The sequence below is a fragment of the Dromaius novaehollandiae genome, chromosome 3 (genome assembly GCF_036370855.1).
Source record: "Dromaius novaehollandiae isolate bDroNov1 chromosome 3, bDroNov1.hap1, whole genome shotgun sequence".
Classification (NCBI taxonomy): domain Eukaryota; kingdom Metazoa; phylum Chordata; class Aves; order Casuariiformes; family Dromaiidae; genus Dromaius; species Dromaius novaehollandiae.
In genome coordinates, this window is record NC_088100.1 from 8,541,956 (window position 1) to 8,560,550 (window position 18,595).

Genomic DNA, 18,595 nt, shown 5'->3' on the forward strand with positions numbered 1-18,595 from the left:
GGTGTGCAAACAGCGAAAGACACAAGGCACATCTAGATGAACAAGAGCAGAAAGGAGATCCCAGGAAACCAAAAATTACAAAAAGATGCTGAGGATGGGATTAAGCGACCTATTTACGAGCATTTAACACCACTTTAGATAGCCTAGAGACTACCTAGAGATATCTTCTCTGTTATGAGCTGCCACTTCAGAATGCCACTACGCTTCTATAAGTCTTATGCCACATATGCCTGTGTGGATGTCTCAGATATCCTAGCGTGTTTATAATAGTAATGTTTGGTTATATCTTAGTACTGAATCCTACTCTGAATATTTATGTTCAGTGATACCCAGACTCTGCCCAAACTAACCCCAGAAAAGGATGTGCTGAGGAGGGCAGAATGAAGACACCCAAGGTATTCCACTGAACCAGCTCCAGTCCCGAAACAATGCAGCTGAATCAAACTGGCGTGTTCTCATATTGCCACACTTGTTATTTGTCGGGTTTTTGCTAGCTCAAGGATCTTTGCATGATGTTGTGTTACATGCTGTAGATAATCCAGAGTTTGGGAAAACAGGAAAACTTTGCCTTCCTCTTTGCAGTTTGGGCTGTAGGCTATATGATAAGGAAACAGTCCTCAGACAGAAGTGGCTGGGAAGCCAAAGAAAAAAATCAATATATACTTGTAGCTAGGAAATCTGACTCAGTAAAATGAACACTAGTCAGTTATCTTTGCTTCTAGAATATTTTGCTCTTTATAAATCTCATCTTCCTTCATTCTCCTGTAACTACTGACAGAACAGAGTATGATTTCCCTTTCCGACTTTCCTTTCAGTAGCCACTTAGGATCTTGTATCTTTGAAAGGTGCTGTCCATCAAAGATTGCAATCTGCCTTGTACAGTTCTCAGATATGTTTAAATCTTCTTTTACCCTTCAAAGGCTGGCTGAGAGAAGTGTCAGGTCATTATTTCAGGCTGTAGCTTAATACCCTAGCTTGACAGCATACAATCTCTCTCCTATGTCCACCAAAGAAGACCTTCATTCACTGAAGGTCAAAGTATTAGAGTGTTATTTTTAAATATACTTCCAGCAGTGAGGAGTTAAAAATAGACTTCTATGAAAATGCACAGTAATTAGTTAAACCTTGTTAGCCATCACATGAGGATGATAACTCCTCCCAGGGAAGACATAGTAAAAGCAGCTTTCACATGGATTTATACTTAGAAGAGCAGCTGCAGGCTTACTAAGAGGGAGTTCACAATACAGTCTCTTGGACTAGTAACAGAAAAAAACAGTTTGATTCTGGGAAGGAAGGAAGGAAGGAAGTCAAAGAGATTTTTTTCCTCATCATGATCTGCAAATGAATTCCATGGACTCTCTACTTTGGAATAATCACCAGTAGACACAAAGCTTAAAAAGATGGAGCTGGGAAAGGCGAAACTGCTGAGAACTGGCCTTAATGCTTTGTATCAGGCCATCCACCCTGTGCATGGAATTGCCTGGACAGATGGGAAGCAAGTGGTACTGACTGCTCTATACTATCATAATGGAGAACTAAAGTTTGGAGACTCAAGTGTTGTTGGTCAATTTGAACATGTGCATGGGCTTTACTGGGGCCCATGCTGCTCTACAGACATCCCAGCTTTGCTTGCTGTTCAGCATAAAAAGCATGTTAGCATTTGGCAGCTGGGCTACAGCACTGCAGAGAAGAACAAACCCTTGATTTCTCAGACTTGTGAAATTGGTGAGCCATTTCCATTGCTTTCCCAGGGCTGTGTGTGGCATTCAAAGAAAGAAGTCCTGGCTGTGCTTACAAAAAGAGATGCTTCAGTCCTGCATACTGTTCGTTCTGACAATACCAGGGTTAAAGCAGATATCAAAAGCAGTGGGCTTATCCACTGTGCTTGCTGGACTAAGGATGGTAACCGTTTAGTAGTTGCTATAGGCAGCACCCTTCATTCCTATATATGGGATGATACTCAGAAAACTCTAAATGCCTGTTCCTTTTGCCCAGTATTTGATGTGGGAAGTTATATCTGTGCTATAGAAGCCACACTGGATTCCCAAATTGCTGTAGCTACTGAGCTTCCTTTAGATAAGATCTGTGGTTTGAATGCAGGCATTACATTTGACGTGCCATCTGGTACTGAAACTGGCTCTTTACTCTCACAGTCTACTCTGGTGCTTGGCGATGAGGAGTACTCCATGGACCTGCGAAGAAAGTCTACAGATTCAGATAGATCAGTCACTGTGGATTCAGTAGCATCTTCTTCATCGGGTCCTGTGGATTTAACCAATATCCTTGCAAACCATCGGAGGTCTGATCCTGGGCCTCTGATTACTCTGAAACGCAAAGAGTACACATCAATAAATGGTCAGGATTCTTCTTACCTGATCTTGGTGACTTTTGAGAGGAAAGTAACCAGCACCAGAAAAGTCACTATCCCAGGTATTCTGGTTCCCGATATAATGGCTTTTGACCTTAGAGCTCAGATTGTGGCAGTAGCCTCTAATACTTCTAATATTGTTTTGGTGTATTCAGTAACCTCGTCTTGCATGCCCCATATTCAACAAATCCAGCTGGAAAAAAATGAAAGACCAAAGGGCTTATGCTTTTTGACTGATAAACTCCTATTGATTCTGATTGGAAAACAAAAGTTCCCTGAGCCTAGTCTCATTCCATCTTCAAGTTCAGACAGGTATGTAATACGTCTAATGATCAAAGAATTGATGTTTGAAGGAGATTCTTCAGCACTGCCTGAGACTAACCAGAATATGTTTTATAACTTTGAATCCTCTGTGAATATACCTGGAAAAAGAAAGTTCTTTGAAAATCTTGCCACAGAAGACCAAGCTCAGAGCAGGGAGCTGCTAATGCCACGGAGCACAGTTATTCAATCTCCTAGTGGCAGGAGAAGACTCATAGAAGAAGTAAAGAGCCCTAGTTATGAACACAGCTCTTCATCAAGTGTGAGTGACCAGGATGAAAAAAGGCTCCCAGGTGACCCCTCAGTTGTCTTGGAACCTTTGGATGCTGAACCTATCAATCGTTCAATGGCTCTTCTTGGTTTCAGAACACCTACCAGGCTTTCCAACAGACCACCTTCTCCTAAAGTGCAGTTCAACGTGATCCAAGAAACATCAAGTTCTCCTAAAAATAACAATTTGCCAAGTGAAAGAGGAATGAGTCACATATCTAGGAATCTAGAGAGACTTTGTGGGAGCTTCAATGAATTACAACTGAGTCTTTCTGAACTAACAAACTTCACTAAAAATGGGAGGAGGATATCTTTAGCCTATCCATGTTCAGAGGAACCGCCTGTTGTTCACATCACTTACCAGGTAACTTTTTCATCAACTTAGAAATATGATAGGGCACTGCAATTTTAAAAAAAATCTTTTATTTATTTTTAAATCAAGGGGATGCAGTTTAATTCTTATTAACCAATTCGAAATCTAATCTGAGTCTGACATCAAGCTTAATTTAAAAAGGTATTATAATTTGTCATTGAAACAATAACTAAGGACTATGTGGGTCACTTACAGGATACTTCACATGGAAGATCTGGGTCTGTTCTTCTTTATTTGATTGTGCACAACTACCCCGGATACTTGCTGATTCTGTGTGTATCACCTGTCAAAGAAGAGAACAGAGTCAAACGGTCATTAATGTACAAAAGGCTTATATATTAGTTCAGTATAGTGATGAGCCTGAGCTGGGTGCTACAGTAGCCACCCTCATCAGCAACCTGATAAATTCAAACCCAAGCCCAAATCCGAAGTTTGGAGGTAGTTAGGATCTCATGAAGGCTGAATCAAAGTACTGAATCTCAACTTACAGAAAATTCAAATGCGGGTGATATGAATTTGGCTTATTGCTACTGCCAATCTTTACACAACTGGACATAATCAATTTGTAAAAAAAGTATTACTACTTCAAATTTTCTGGAAAAAAGTCAAAATGTAATTATTTCATTAAATAAATAGGTGACTGTCAAATCATCATGTTCCTATCCCATCCTTATTTTGGCAAAAGTCCTGCTGACATCAGTAAGAATTTCAACTGACTAAAAAATACAGGCTAGGCAATTATTTATTACTCTTATTCTTAGTAATGCTACCAGTAATACTAATATTATAATGATAATATTTTTGGTCATGATGATAGTGGTGGTGCTGCTGCTGCGGAAGCTGAGGTCCCTTTCAGGATGTAGGTGCCAATTATAAATGTATGTCTATTGCACTTTAAGCACCATTATGTCAAATTAATGCATTTATTACTGTGATGATGCTGAAGTATGTATGTCTCCATCAAATTTGATTCACAGATATACAATAATGACTTCCTTTTACTTTAAAGGGATCCATATATGCACATCTAAGCACCTCTCTCAAAACATTCATTACGGGAATCGTGACTAAATTGAAAAAAATTCACTACTTTTTATCAATTGTTTACTTGGCATTTTAGCAGATTTTAGTATGTTAGGCAATCTGGATGAAAGCAAAGCTTTTGATCTGAATTAGTCAATAATTTAACTTGAATATATTATACAAATTCTGCTGAAAAAAGCAAACATGTCTATTTTAAATAATTTAGGATTTTATTTGCCCAAAAATACACTCTTCTGCTCTACAGCAGGTTCAAATGAATTCTGATTTCTTAATGTAAATCCACTTATTTATTTAGCAAGGAGCCCTATCTGTTGGGTTCTGTTGGATTAACCTTTCCAAAGAGTAGCTCTGACTGTGACACCTAACATTAATCTAAGATCTGAAAGTCACTGTGCACATGTTTGCTTGCACAAGCAGTAAGAACTAATTTTCCTGGTTTTCTCTTTGGAAACGAAGAAAATTTAGTGCTTATAAAATATTGCCAGACTAGCTACGTTTGGAAAGGAAGTCTCGTATTTATCTAAACAGGTCGGTTGCACACTGAGCCAGCAGAGAGCAACTCTAGTATCACATTATAATGACTCAGAAAAAGTGCCCCTTAATGTCTTTCAGACACATGTAGCTCTTTGGTGAAAGTCTCACATCTTGCCTTGCATAGTTCAACCCTGCTTCTGAAATCTAACAGCTGGATGCCAAAAAATAATGAAAAATAGACTGATGACAAAAAGGCCTCCAGACAGACCGGGAAATATTTGCTTCATAGGCAGCTAATAATTTGCTCAGAAAATAGTTGTTTTGATTAGTTTGCATTCAGACATCTGAACCTTGTTCCTCCTTCAGGAGTTGATTAGCACTCTGTGAGCTCAGAAACCAGCTGGGCTATGGGTTGCAGCCAGGTTCTGTGTTCACAGTGCAAAAAGTCAGGAAATAGCTTTATTGCCTTACGATATAAATATCAGCCTGTGGAAAACATTCTAAACTTTAGGAACACTGCACTCCACTCAATAATATGGCCATTATCTGTCAGCTTTTCATGCCAAGTGCATGTCTTCTTAAGTGTTTGTATAATCCCCAGCACAGCAGAGGCTCAATCTTGATTGAGAAATCTCTTGTACTATAAAATATAAAAATGATCAGTGCTGCATAACCATATCTGCGCATTAAAAACATAAAAGGAAAGTTTAAGCCATTAGAGCTAAAACTGTAGCAATAATTAATGGTCGATTATGAACTTTGCTGTGCAGAAACATTATTTACATACATAAAATTTCCAATTCTGCTTAGAAAACTGTAATATAAAACAGAATGTAAATGACTTAATAATTCATAATGTCTATTTACTAAATATTCTTCAAAACCTTTGATTATTCTGTTAGTTCTAACCTACCTATAACTTCTCTGAAGTCACGTCCATGCAGTACTATCAGAATTTATATTCTTTGCATCCCGTAGCCATAAAAGCAAAACATGATCACTCACGCTTTGAAAATGTCACTGCACTATCACTTGTGTAACAGCATTCAGCCACCAGAGGTGACTTGATCATTCAACCCTGAAAAGCAAATATTATTGCTCTTTCATCACATACAGACTTGTGATTCAGGATAGTGTGGGAGGGCAGACAGACAGATGCAATAAGAAGACATTATTTAACAAGAAAAAAGAAAGAGATGAAAATCTGTCATGGATTTGTTTCTGTTTCATTTTGCAAAAAGATACTTTTATCATTGTTTTCCCCCAGAAAAGAAACAGCTGCAGAATATTTAAACAAGCCTCATTCAAAAGCTAATTATAGTGGAAATAAAGCCAATCTAGATTTGAAATTAATGGCATTTAGGCAGACCTCTTTAGGAGGAAGAAGATTCATCTTAATTCGAAGAGTATCTTTAAATTCCTACATTTTGCTCACAAGCAGTATGATGTCAGAAGTCTGCATCATTGAGAGCATATGTTGCATAATTCAACAGGAAATAAATACATTTTCAGCAATTAGTCATCACGATTTCCTTTTCTTAACACTCACCAATAATTGTATACAACTCAATTTGTATTTTTATAGTATCTTCATAAAATTTACCATGGGAAACTTTATTGCCAAGGTCAGCTGTAAAATAAACCATCTTTTACACAGAGGTGGGAGAAGAATAGAAAGGATCAAAACATGACAATAAAGTTTTTAGTACAAATATATGGAATAGAGATGAAGAAGGGTGGGGGGTGCATTAAGGGTGGCAGCATAAAATGAGCAAGGAGATAAGGAGAAACCAAGCTGTAACAATTAGCTGTAATAAGTCCATGAACCTTTTTGAAATCCAAAGGGCAATTTTGACTCAGGTGGAGCAATAGAAAGGAAGCCATGAAAATGATGGAAGAGGAAGGTGATATGACTGCTCCCTGGAGTAAGAAACTAGTCAGGCAACCTGAAGTTTAGAAGGAAGAGATTTAGGATGACCGTAAAAGAAAGAACTGCAGTAGTCAAGAGATGATGTGATTAAAGCGTGCTTAAGATTTTGAGCAAAGGTTGCGGGATCCACTCAGGATAAATTCTGACCATGTTCTAAAACTGATCCACAGCAGACAAGCAGGGTTTGCAGGGGACTTGCAGTATCTTCTACTGGACTGGATGATTTGGTTGTCAGATACACCAACGTGAGAGAAATGGCCTATGTAATGTTAAAGATGAATCCAAGATTTCATACCTTGCAAAGGATGTAAAGGTTGGAGTTAAACATAAACATAATGGAAGCACAAGTGTGGGGGCAAAGTGAACACCTCACATTACAGGGCACCTGAAACTTTAGTTGTAGAACTCCAAATGGGCAGCCAGGAGTAGATAAACCCTAGCATCATATCATCTGAAGTGCTGGTGTCCTTCTGCGAGCTATAAAAGCAAACTGCACTGGGATTTAAGCACCCCTGAGCACCTACAAACTCTTCCACCTTTAACTCTTTTACAGGCTTATGCTTTTCCTATGGGTTAACTGGGTTTACAATTGGAATGTCTCAAAGAAGGGCATGCAAAGTTATTAAGACCTCCACCAAAATAAAATCAGGATCCACCAAAAATCAGACAGGAATCATAGCAGCAATACAGCTCATGACAGGAAAGGACAGCTTCTGCCAAACCCAAATACTACTACCCGTGGCAATGTTGCAGAAGGCTTAAGAATGCACAGTGCTTTGAATATGAAAAATCATAGTCCTCATTCCTCTTCAGTGCTCTCCCTGCAACCAGTGAACTGTCTTCTCCTTGTCTTCTTGGCCAGATCCCCTCATGTCTGTGTAATTGACCAGTTTTCTCTCCTCACATATAATGAATATGGGGGCAAGGCAAAAGCAGGCTGACTAAGGGTATCAAAGCTGAAATTACCACTGGGGCACAGTTCAAAGAGCTGAAATCAAGGGTTTAAGAAAATGAAAATGAAGATGTAGGCAATACAGACCTATTCGTCCTACAATGCATAGATGTGACAGACTAACCTGGTATCTTTCCTTCATAAAAGAATAGATTATTCACACAAAGATATGAAGAATATTTAAAATACCTATAATTCAGTACAACATTTGAAATGGTGCCACAGGGGAGATTATTTATTCAGCTGCAGAGAATAGGGATTAATAGAAGAAGTATAAGATGGTTAAGGAGTTAGCTAAAGGACAGATACTAAATGGATAAGCTAAAATAAAAGGAAATGAAGGAAATTTACTAGTGGATTTTCCCATGAAAGGTCTTCAGGGTAATCTAAAAGTTTCATTAATGATCTGATGAGATACACTAATAAAATCTGCTTATGACACAAAGTCAGTAGTATTTTCAATGGAGGATAGCATATCACACATGTAATTCGATGACCTTAACATCTAGAATAATAAAAATGGATTTAAATGAACTAATATGAAGTGCACAGTCATATATTCCAGGATTAATAGAAAGAATTTTTGTAATATACTGGATATTCATTAGCTGGAAACAACTGAGGAAGACAAAGACTTGCATGTATTAAGTGACTGCAAGACGACAATGAATCAGAAATGTGATACAGTTATTGAAAGATGAAGGGGAGTGTTTGGATACATCAGTGAGGTATCTCCAGTATGAAAAGCAACGCAGCAGTGAGGCCTCATCTGGAACATGCTTTACAGTTCTGGTCATCCATGTGCAAGGAAGACGCATTCAGAGGGCAGTGAATCACTGAGCCAGTGTTAGTAAGAGTATTTTTGATTGGTAGCATATTCTTATTTACCTCACTGTTTCACCAGTCATTAAATTGAAGTTCATGAAGATGATCTTAGCATCCACGCAAGCGTGGGCAGTGCATTAGGAAATACAAGATTAATAGGGAAAAAGGGTCAAGAGGTAGAACTAGCTGACTGCTCGGCGGGGTTCAAAACAGAGATAAAATACATGTTGATTTACTGCGCACACATATGGTGTATGGCAGCTAATCCAGGAACCTCTTCTGCTTTAGTAAATGATTTTCTTCCCATATATATCTGTTTTCCAAAACATGAGTTTTGAAAGACAGCCTGGCAACACTGCGATTGGCTGGCTGCAGCCCAGGAGACCCTTTACGGGCTATAAAATCTGATCAAGGGGCAGGCTGACACAGATGAAGGAAAACAGCTCTTGAATTGATGGTTTGTTTCCATTGGCTTTTTGCTGAGGGAGAGCTGGACCTGACATACTACAGGAAGTTGGCTAAAGAAACCTGATCTGAAAATATCCACTCAAGCATGTGGAAATATATGTGTTTCTTCTGTGAGTATGTTCTTAGTCCACTGATAAACTTTGTTTTAGGATAAAGTAACTAATATTAAGGGCTTTTAAACAATTGCAAACCCTCTGGCTTCCATTGGAGACAAACAGCAACATAGCAAAAACAGAGATACATATTTTAGGAAGAGCTAGATTAAAGTTAGATTTACTAGAAAATGGTCTTTGGGTCAAGATACGAAAATGAGAAGTACTAAAGTGAGATTTTGGTTGTATTCCTAACCCTGGCACAAATTATCTGCAAGATCTTGAGTAAATCTCTTAATCCTCCTATGTCATGGTTTGATCATCCATAAAAAGAGAATAATAATTACCTGCTTCTCAAGAAGGCATGGTTTAAATCAGTTAAGATATGATACGATGTGTGCAAATTCTATATTCTTCAAACAGAAGGCATGTTATCATCACCTAAACTAAACATTAAACAAAAAGAGGCTAAATAGAAGACTAAAACAGAGAAAGATTCTTGACCTGGCAGAATTTGCCAGCACACAAAAATAAAAGCTGATCAATTTTATCATTATAAACAGAGAGAATAATTTGATACGAATGCTCAGAAGTGATGAAAGACAAACAAGCCTGAAACTTGAACTCTGGAGTCTGTACTTGAAAACCTACAAAATCATAGCTTAGGATAAAAGAGAGATACCATGTAGTTTTGTATGATAATACAAAAACATCTGCTAATAGCAGTTACAACAACAACTTGGATGGCTTAGTAGAAAACATACTGGAACATATTTTCTTGATATGTATTTCCATTCAACTGATTTCAAGTCAATGGAGGCACAGTTTGACTGCTTTTTTTTTTCAGATTTTGGGGGGTTGAAGCATATCTGTATGAAAAAACAAGCCTCTCCAGCCAAGGCAATGTGCCTGTCTCAGTTACAGTCCACCATTGTTCACAATTCATTAACAGAGGCAGAATTTTGAGTAAACCCTGGTATTTCAACCTGAATTCAGCAAAATGAAGCAGTTGTGAGATTTATTAATAAGCAGCAACAAAAAACTTTGCACCAGTATCTGTACAGGCAAAGAGCATCTTTGGGACGTAAATGCAAAGCACATGCTCATTGCTGAAAATTCGTCCCATTGAGTTTTAAGTGTATTTAGGTTCAGTAGAATAGCACTATACAACTTGAAAAGACCTAAAAGTAACTAAGAAGCTCTGATAAGCTGTAATAAAAAGTAAGTGTATATTTCTGATTAAGAAAATGACACTTCTCTGATGCATTCCTTAGATATTTCCCTATTTATTACACAGCAACAATTTTCTGGCTGTTTTGAACAGGGAAATCGATGAGAAAACCTCTGAAGCTGGATGGGGTTTAAATTGAGAGCTATTTTTCTAGTTCTGTCTTCGAACTATCATAATACATAATTAAATAACAATCAGCTATGGACTTCATCTGCATAGCCAATTCAGAAAAGAGAAAACAGTACTTTCACAGCAGTGGGCAGACATTCTGACTTACAGAGTCCTGCGTGGTTACGTGAGCGCATACGGTCAATGTATGGAAAAAATAAATGTGATTATTTAGTTAGAAAGGGCATAGCAAGAAAGCACATGTTCACTGAGAGACTGACAGAGCCAAAAAGACAGCACAATTAGAAATTAAGAGATGAGTGTTAAAAGAGATTGAGACATGTATTTAGCCAAAGGTTAATAAACTTGTAGAATAGATTACTGGGCACAGAAATAGAAGATGCAGTGTGAACCGACTCAATCAGAAATTTTAGGCTAGAAAGAAAGATCCAGAGGTATGGAGTAGACAGAGAGAGGGCAGGACCAAAATGGGAGTTGGGATAGATGACTTCTTTTCCACCCATTCTAAAATGTTAACTTGGATCCATTCTGAAGGTATAAAATGGAAATGTCTATGTATTATATACACAGACTATTAATTAAATTAACAAATATGTTAAATCTGGAGATTTTGCAAAAATAAGTGATGTCAAAGGCAAAAAATACATGGGAACTAAACAGGTGGAAAGTATGGGGAGGAAAGAACAAAATTAATTTTACAGGACAAAAATGCTGCAAGATGATTTAGAAGAAAATGTCCAATTCGCATATATTTAATGGTGGCACTGAGACACTGGAAAAGTTGTAAATGCTAAAACTGACCTTCAAATGATAGCAGATAACAAACTGCAAATGCAAATATATACTCATTCCATAACCACATTAACTCAGTCTCTTATAACAATTATTTTGTGGTCTTTGCACTTGGCAGTCATCAGGGTGATGGATCTCAAAGGTGTTAGTTCTCAAGCCCAGCCAAACTTCATGAAGCATGAGTTTGCCACCTTTATATTCAAAAGCATGGGGGATTTTGTTAATGTCAGAGCAACCTCCAGAGCAGTAAGTCCATACCAACTCCCTCTCTCTCAAAGAAATCCATAGGATTCCCCAGCTACCTTATTAGAGCAGCTTTACAGCCTCTCTGTACGGCCTCTCTTCACAGTCTCTCTGCAAATCTCTCTCTGCCAGAACGGCACAGATGAATTTTAGCGGAGTGGAAATGCTGACCAGTGATTCTAACCAACACCCACAGGCACAACCGAGGCTGAGCAGACTGCTCGTTTGCTGCGGTTGCATTAGACTTCGGCAACTTTCTTGCAGGCAACTTCTAGAAATGGCATGACATACTCCCTTCCACTGGACTGACTCCTTAGGCAAAAAGGCACAACAGACATATATGCACGGACCAACACATTATGTATATACAGGGCTGATTCAGTTCTGAGCCACAGAAGCTCAAAAAGCAAAAAGCCGTATTCCTCTTGGCATGGCACTATGAGATGGTGCCTGGAACTGCACTGAGTCATGGTGCCATTTATAAATTCTAGCAAAAACATAAAGAAAAAAGAACAAAATTAGTAAAGAGCTGAAAGGAGTAAGAGCAGAAGAAAGGTTAAAAGAACTGAGGTAAAATATGCAAGCCTTTAACAAGATCTTTTCTTTTACATATATGCATTCGAAGAAATGTTTTTCAAATGGAGCAGTTGCTGAAGAAACAAAAGCTGTTCTCCTCTGTGATGGCAAGATCCATCTGAGTTTAGTCCAGCAGCTTTTTGATCTGCCCATTATTGAAATGAAACACGGTATGTTCTTTTTATTTCTGGTATTGGTTTCACCCGAGATTTTTAGCATGAAAGAGCCATTTGTGCTGGAGTAATTACTCTTTACTGTAGTAAATGGAGATATCTAACTTTTCTTGATAAGTATTTGTTTTTCTTTGTCTGAAATATGGCCCGGTGTCTTTTGAAATCACTTAAATGTTAAGTAATTGCAGAACTCCCTATTACCAGAGGAATCTGTTAGATGCCTCTACAGAGGAAGGCTGAGAAAATAATCTGTACCCTGTGCTATTTGGAAATAGAAATACTTTCTTATGAGACCTTTTGGCATTTTGCCTTGCCCATCTTTACAAGCATGTCCCACACCTGACAACAAAGAGTAGGCTGGAGAAAAATTCATCCTCAGAATATGATATACATTTGTCATGTAGCATTTGGGATTAGTCTAATCCAAGATAAACAACAAAGCTCAATGTTCTGGTTTGCCAGTCTCACATATCTACCACCCACCGCTGATTTATTTGTAAAAATGGAAACAGCCAGGGAAATTCTAGCCCCAGACTGGTCCTGAACCTTGTCCCTATCTGTTCACATGTACTCGCTCCTCAGCAAACATACAGACTGCCATTTCTCAGCCATTTCTCTACAATGCTTCTGATGGCTTTTCTCATCACAGTCTACATACATTATGATTTTATGGTACGCACTCTTTGGCTCTAATTATGATCTTCTTGCACAGTTTCTACCCTGCGAGATCCATAAATCCTTCATTGCCTTGCCCCTTGTCTTAGCCCTGACAGGCAGAGGAACACATTGGCTTAATCGGTACCTTCTGTCTTACGAGAAATGAATTCAAGTTTTGAGGAAATCAAAATGAAAAGACTCTGATAATCTAAGCTATAATTTACCAGGTAATGATGGTTATATAGCAAATTGCTATATAACAGGCTTACTGATGAAAAAGAAACCAGGCCAGGGATATTACTGGTGCTGGCAACAAGGACAGTGGGAAAAGGAGAGGGAAAATATGCATTTTCTCATGCATATTCTTTCTTCTGCCATTCTTATTCTGCTTATGCCTTTGCTGTTGCTGAGACCACAAGAATGCAGACAAGGGGCTTTATCCACAATACCAAAGCTCAGCAGAACTGCCCTTATCCCAGACACATTGGGCCATTTCAGTTCTCCCCTAGCTTATAGTAGGCTATGTGAGTTGTTCCAGAAGGTAAGGATATATAGGTTTTGTATTTGTGTCAGCACATCTCTCTTGACTGTACAGTGGAATGGAAACGTATATAGAAAATCTGCACTTGCTATAGAGGCCTGAACAGCAGACTTCGGCAATAATGCAATGTAGCTTTACAGGACAAGGAGGATCCCATTTTTGGCCTGCACTTCCAGTTCTTGATTTTGGAAACATAAATGCCCATAATGAAAAAAGGGGTTTAGAATTCAATATGATGAAGGACCCTGAGAAAGCCTATTTTCAGCCCTACGAAGTGACTATTCAGTTAGCAGAACGCTATCCTTCAATTTTGTGCAGCAGACTTCAGAGATATCAAAAAGACAACGTCCTGGAATCATCCGAACTTGTCCCCCCTTCTGTTCGATGTGCTGCTAGCCTGTTCTCAATTTGAGTCTGTTTGTTGACAGCAAAAGGAACAACTGACTCAAGAATCCTGCTAAAGCTATGCAAAACCATCAGATTCAGGGCAGAGGTAATTATGTAGTTCTTTATTCAGTTCTGACCAGTAGAGGTTTATATTCCTAAATCTTTCCTTTGCCACAAGGCGTGAATATTAAATTTAATGGTTAAAAATATCACTCCCATCCTCTAATGCTATATAATTAAAGGAGACGTAATGAACAATGTGCTTATATTGCAATGGTTAGCATTTTTTCCTTTGAATATACACTTCAACTTGAATATATTGAAAAAAATAGCCTGCAACTACAGGCCAAATTCATACCCAAGGCAAGACTATTAAAATCATCAGTTATATGAGCAATGAACTTGGCCTGATCATGTGTGCTTTAAGTCCAGGACTGTAATACCATTACCTGTACTAAATATAGCCTCTCATATATAGCCCTAGTATTAGCACCCAGTTAGAAGTCTCTGTTTTCTGCAGGTCATCTGTAATGATTGTGCACAGCAAAAGGGTATTAAACTCTGCACAAGATTTTTCCATCATTGAAATATTCTGTGGGATATACTTCAAAGCAAGTGTCACCAACTATACAGTTCCAACCATTTCAATGGATAGAAATAAAAGTACCAAAAGTGTGATAAAAGAGTATGCTTTACTGATTTGACCAATAATGTAAGCCTACTGATTTGGGCAGCAGAATTTCCACTTTCAGGCCCGTTGTTTGCAGAATCTGAAGTGCATCCAGAATTAGAAAGAAAGTATTAAGGGTAGAAGATTAAAGACTCATGGTTTAGAATGTCAATCTCCTTATGACGTAATAGGTGACATGACAACATATAGCAGCTTGCAAAAGTGCTTCGTTAATTGTACAAGGAGGGGAGATTTACTTTGTCCAGTAAAATGATTTGTTATGATTGACAAAAATTAAGCATGGGTTTGTGGATCTTCTACATTTCCCTTTTCCATGTTCCTTTTCAAAACACAATCTCATCCCCCAAATTAAAAATTACAATACAAGAACACAGCAAGGCTTTTTATGCCTCAGATAATCCCAGTTAATGTCCCCTGCTCAATAATGACGGGACCACACGCTGCATGAAAAATGTGTGATACGAGGGCTCCCACAATGTGTATCTCTTCCCACAGATTTTTTTTTTCATAAAATGTCAAACTGTACAAAAGACAAACAGAAAATTCACTCTTTCCTATAATAACTTCAGTATCCAATCCAACAGGAAATATTTCCATCATGAGAAAATATATATATCCAGTACATACAGCTTCACTTTCAAGCTGATTTCCGAAGGAAAATAAAACAACCTCGGTTTTCAGGTTTATTTCTGCTTCTATGCAATATATGAAATGAATCTCAATGTTTTTGATGGCTTTGCCTTTTAATCTTCCCTCTTTTTTTCTGAAAAAAGGATAAATGTTATTCAGATTTTATTCACTCTCTTATGAAAAGATTCAACAGATAATTAAAGGACAAGACATCTTACAGTATCAGCTGCATTATATGAGTATACTTAATTGTATAAATGTTGATGACCAAAAATCAACCCTTCAAGTGATGCTAAGAAAGCTCACAGTATGTGTTTTTGATATCACTAAAATGTTTCAACAAACATAGAGACAAAACATAACACTCCTAATTTTTCAAACAAGAACAAAAATAAAAATAAACCTTTTAGTGACTTATCAAAGAGAAGTAAAGCATCCCAATCTCTTTTCTTCTGTATATCATCTTCAAAGCGTAACTTTTTCTCCATTTGTCAGGTGAGTTTGAAAAGATACTGAACAATCTTGGATTGACAGTGAAGGAGATGATAACCCTATTTCTCTCTAGAACAGATACAGCACAGTCATTTTGTTTACTAACTCCAAAACTACACCCTGATACTCAACATAACTTAAGCAAGGGGCAAAATACCTCAAGCCCTTTCAAGCCCTTTCATTTAGTGTCCCTTTCCATTTACACAAAGGTGTGTTTAGCATGGATTGCCAGACTTTAATGCCATTAGGGTAATAAGGCTTTAGTGCACAAAAAGAAAGCCTGCTCTGCACATGTGCTGGATGACTTTTTAAAACGTGTTTGTACATTTTATGTAACCAGAGCAGTACACTCATTTCTTTTTTATGCTTAATTTTTGTAGGCTCTTCTTGGATTGTGCTCACCGCAGACAACGATGGCTTTGTGCCATTAATATTCAGAGCAACACAAGAGATAATCATAAGGGACGGAACTGACAGTTCAGAAGTCTGTGGAGGTCACTCCTACCAAAAGAGCGTTTCGATGCGACCACCAAGCAGAGTGACATAATTTCCGAACAAAGAATGCTAATGTCCTTCTGTTCTAATACAATAAAGAGATGTTCTGCAGCGTCAGCAACCGAATGACTGGAAAGCTGACTTCAGTACTTTCAGTGTATTTTAACTGTCAAATCCGTGGCACGGTTACACAGTAGCTAGATTCTAGGCTTGGCTGAGCCCGGGTGGTTTCTTTTGAAGGATCCGACCTAGACTGATGTTTATCACAGCTGTTGCTATTAATGGCTGTCAGTGGGTTGGAGCGCTGAGACGAGGCTGTACTTTAATTGCGGTCAGGATGTTCTTGGAGAAAAAAATATTACACTAAAAATTATGCAATAACAACACATCTAGCAAATACAGGTGTAGGGTCTACACAAAGGCTGAAGAAAATGTGATTAAAGGGCATTTATATTTATGAAGAAAAACTAGTGAAAAAAAAAAGCAAAAAAGAAAACCCTCCAGGCTCTCTTTGCTATTCCAGTGGATCCCATGGAAACCTGCAATGCTTTCAGAAACGTGTAATTTTTGTATGAAGATGTTCAGCCATTGAAAAAGGCTGCATCACTGTCTCAGGTCAATGTCTTACACAGCATGTAGATTTATACATGCATGCAGAAGAGAAATAAAATAACTTGCAAGGTAAATTACAGATTGAAGCCATTCAGTGTAAATTTCTTTTGGCTAAATGCAGGTGTCTACACTGAACTAGTCATCCAGACTCCTGTCAGATCAGTCAAAAAATTAGCACTTCTAGAGCAGACTAATTGTGTCCTAACATAGATTTCTAAAACTGATCACAGTGAACCATCCCCTAAGTGCCTATGCCTTTCCACTGACTGCAGAAGCAAGCTAGGGTGACTAGTTTAAATACAGACATTGACATTTACATTTAGTCAGATAAAGCCATCTTCAGAGACGATGGGTAACACAAACGTATCTGAGAAGCAGCCAGATGCACGGAAGCTAAAACCATCATGATTATGGTGACAAAAGTAGGCATAAGGGAAGAACTGAATGAACTCCCAGACTTTTCTTCTGTAAGTGCAAAGAGACGGGTAAAGTATAATGAGCAGCCACATGTGTGAGGCCTAGCAGTCCGTACTATTGGAGAGGCCCCAAAAGAAAACATGGAAAGGCATGCCTGCTTCATCCTGCACGGTCATGGATCTACTATTAAAATTATTACTTTTTCACAGTACACATTTTGGTTCTTCTGAATACTTCTGCAGAGTCGTTTTCTTCCCCGCCTGAGGACAATGGCAAAACTGTTTACAGAGCACAGATATGCTAAAATCCATAGTTACAACACTTCACTCCATACCAAGCCACAATCAAGATGATTTATCTATGATCTGAAAGCACATTACGGGTTTTGGAAGTTCTGCACTAACATCATCCCAGTGATACTGCCAGAAATCTCATGAGGAACAGTTTCAATTCCTGATATAAATAAGTAATATCCTTATCATGTAAATATTTTCCCAGATACAAAGAAATCATCATTCTAAATCACCTGCAACCACAGGTATTCGATGTATCTGGGTATATGTGTAGTACCTTGTTTGCAAAGATCTTTTTAAGTGGACAAGAGGAGGCTTCCAGTTTGTAAAAAAACAAACAAAAAACCTGAACACATCCGAGCTTTTAAATATTAAACACATCTATTACTCTGTAACTAAGTTAATTGGATTACCTACTACTTTACATTAAAATTCTGTTCAAAATAGTATTTATGTTATCACTGCTTAAAAAACTTGGGTTAAGTCTTGCTTTCCTTCACTGAAATCAGTCCAAATCATTGAAATCAAAAGGGTAATATAGAGGTTCACAGACCTAGTATGGTGAGGGAAGACATTACCAGACTTCTAAATGACATGACCTAAGCCATTTTGAAGCAGCAGATTTGTCTAATCTTACACATATGTTTGAACAGCATCCTCGTGTCTCACAACAGTATCTGGTATTTAAAATATTTATGCCTAAGGCCAAGTAAAATAAAAGCTAATTATAATTAGCTAGAAATGATGGGAGGATATACATTAAAAGAATAGTTAGGCTGAGCTAAAGGGAGAACTAAAAGGAGATTTTTCTTACAAATACTAGACAAATATTGTCTTCTAAGGGAAATGGTGGGACTCCCACAGTTTGGTCCACTTAATATAAGGCTAATGAAACACAGAAGTATTTTATATGGAACAGTCCTGCCCAATGCCTCTGTGAACTTGAAGAGAAATAGGACCAAGCCTACCAGCTTGATAACAGGCCAGGACACCTTCCTTTGCACCGTGCAGTTTCTGAGCTCATGATAAGTATTATTCTTAAGGACTTCCCTGTTGCTAGAGGAACACTCATGTTCCATCCTTCGTCATCTTGGTATCTTTGTGCTGCTGCAACAGCTG

General features: G+C 38.1%; 1 protein-coding gene and 1 long non-coding RNA gene across 2 annotated transcripts; one reads left to right on the forward strand and one right to left on the reverse strand.

The window, feature by feature from the left end:
* Nucleotides 1-330: 330 nt before the first annotated feature.
* LOC135327784 (uncharacterized) lies at nt 331-3,604 on the reverse strand. The gene is made up of 2 exons (XR_010388167.1): nt 3,526-3,604; nt 331-2,324 (listed from the first exon to the last, which is right to left on the reverse strand). It is a non-coding gene; the product is annotated as an uncharacterized LOC135327784 (long non-coding RNA).
* On the forward strand, nt 1,401-16,270 carry LOC112978692 (WD repeat and coiled-coil-containing protein-like). The gene is made up of 3 exons (XM_026092339.2): nt 1,401-3,323; nt 12,138-12,258; nt 16,040-16,270. The coding sequence occupies exons 1-3, from the start codon at nt 1,401-1,403 to the stop codon at nt 16,204-16,206; spliced, it is 2,211 nt and encodes a 736-aa protein (XP_025948124.1). The 3' UTR covers nt 16,207-16,270.
* Nucleotides 16,271-18,595: the final 2,325 nt, after the last annotated feature.

Excerpts from the sequence above, each read along its gene's own strand:
- LOC112978692 (XM_026092339.2), top strand. The coding sequence starts at position 1,401 with ATGGAGCTGGGAAAGGCGAAACTGCTGAGAACTGGCCTTAATGCTTTG. Across the intron at positions 3,324-12,137 it reads TTGTTCACATCACTTACCAG|AAATGTTTTTCAAATGGAGC; the intron begins GTAACTTTTTCA and ends ATGCATTCGAAG. Across the intron at positions 12,259-16,039 it reads CATTATTGAAATGAAACACG|GCTCTTCTTGGATTGTGCTC; the intron begins GTATGTTCTTTT and ends TAATTTTTGTAG.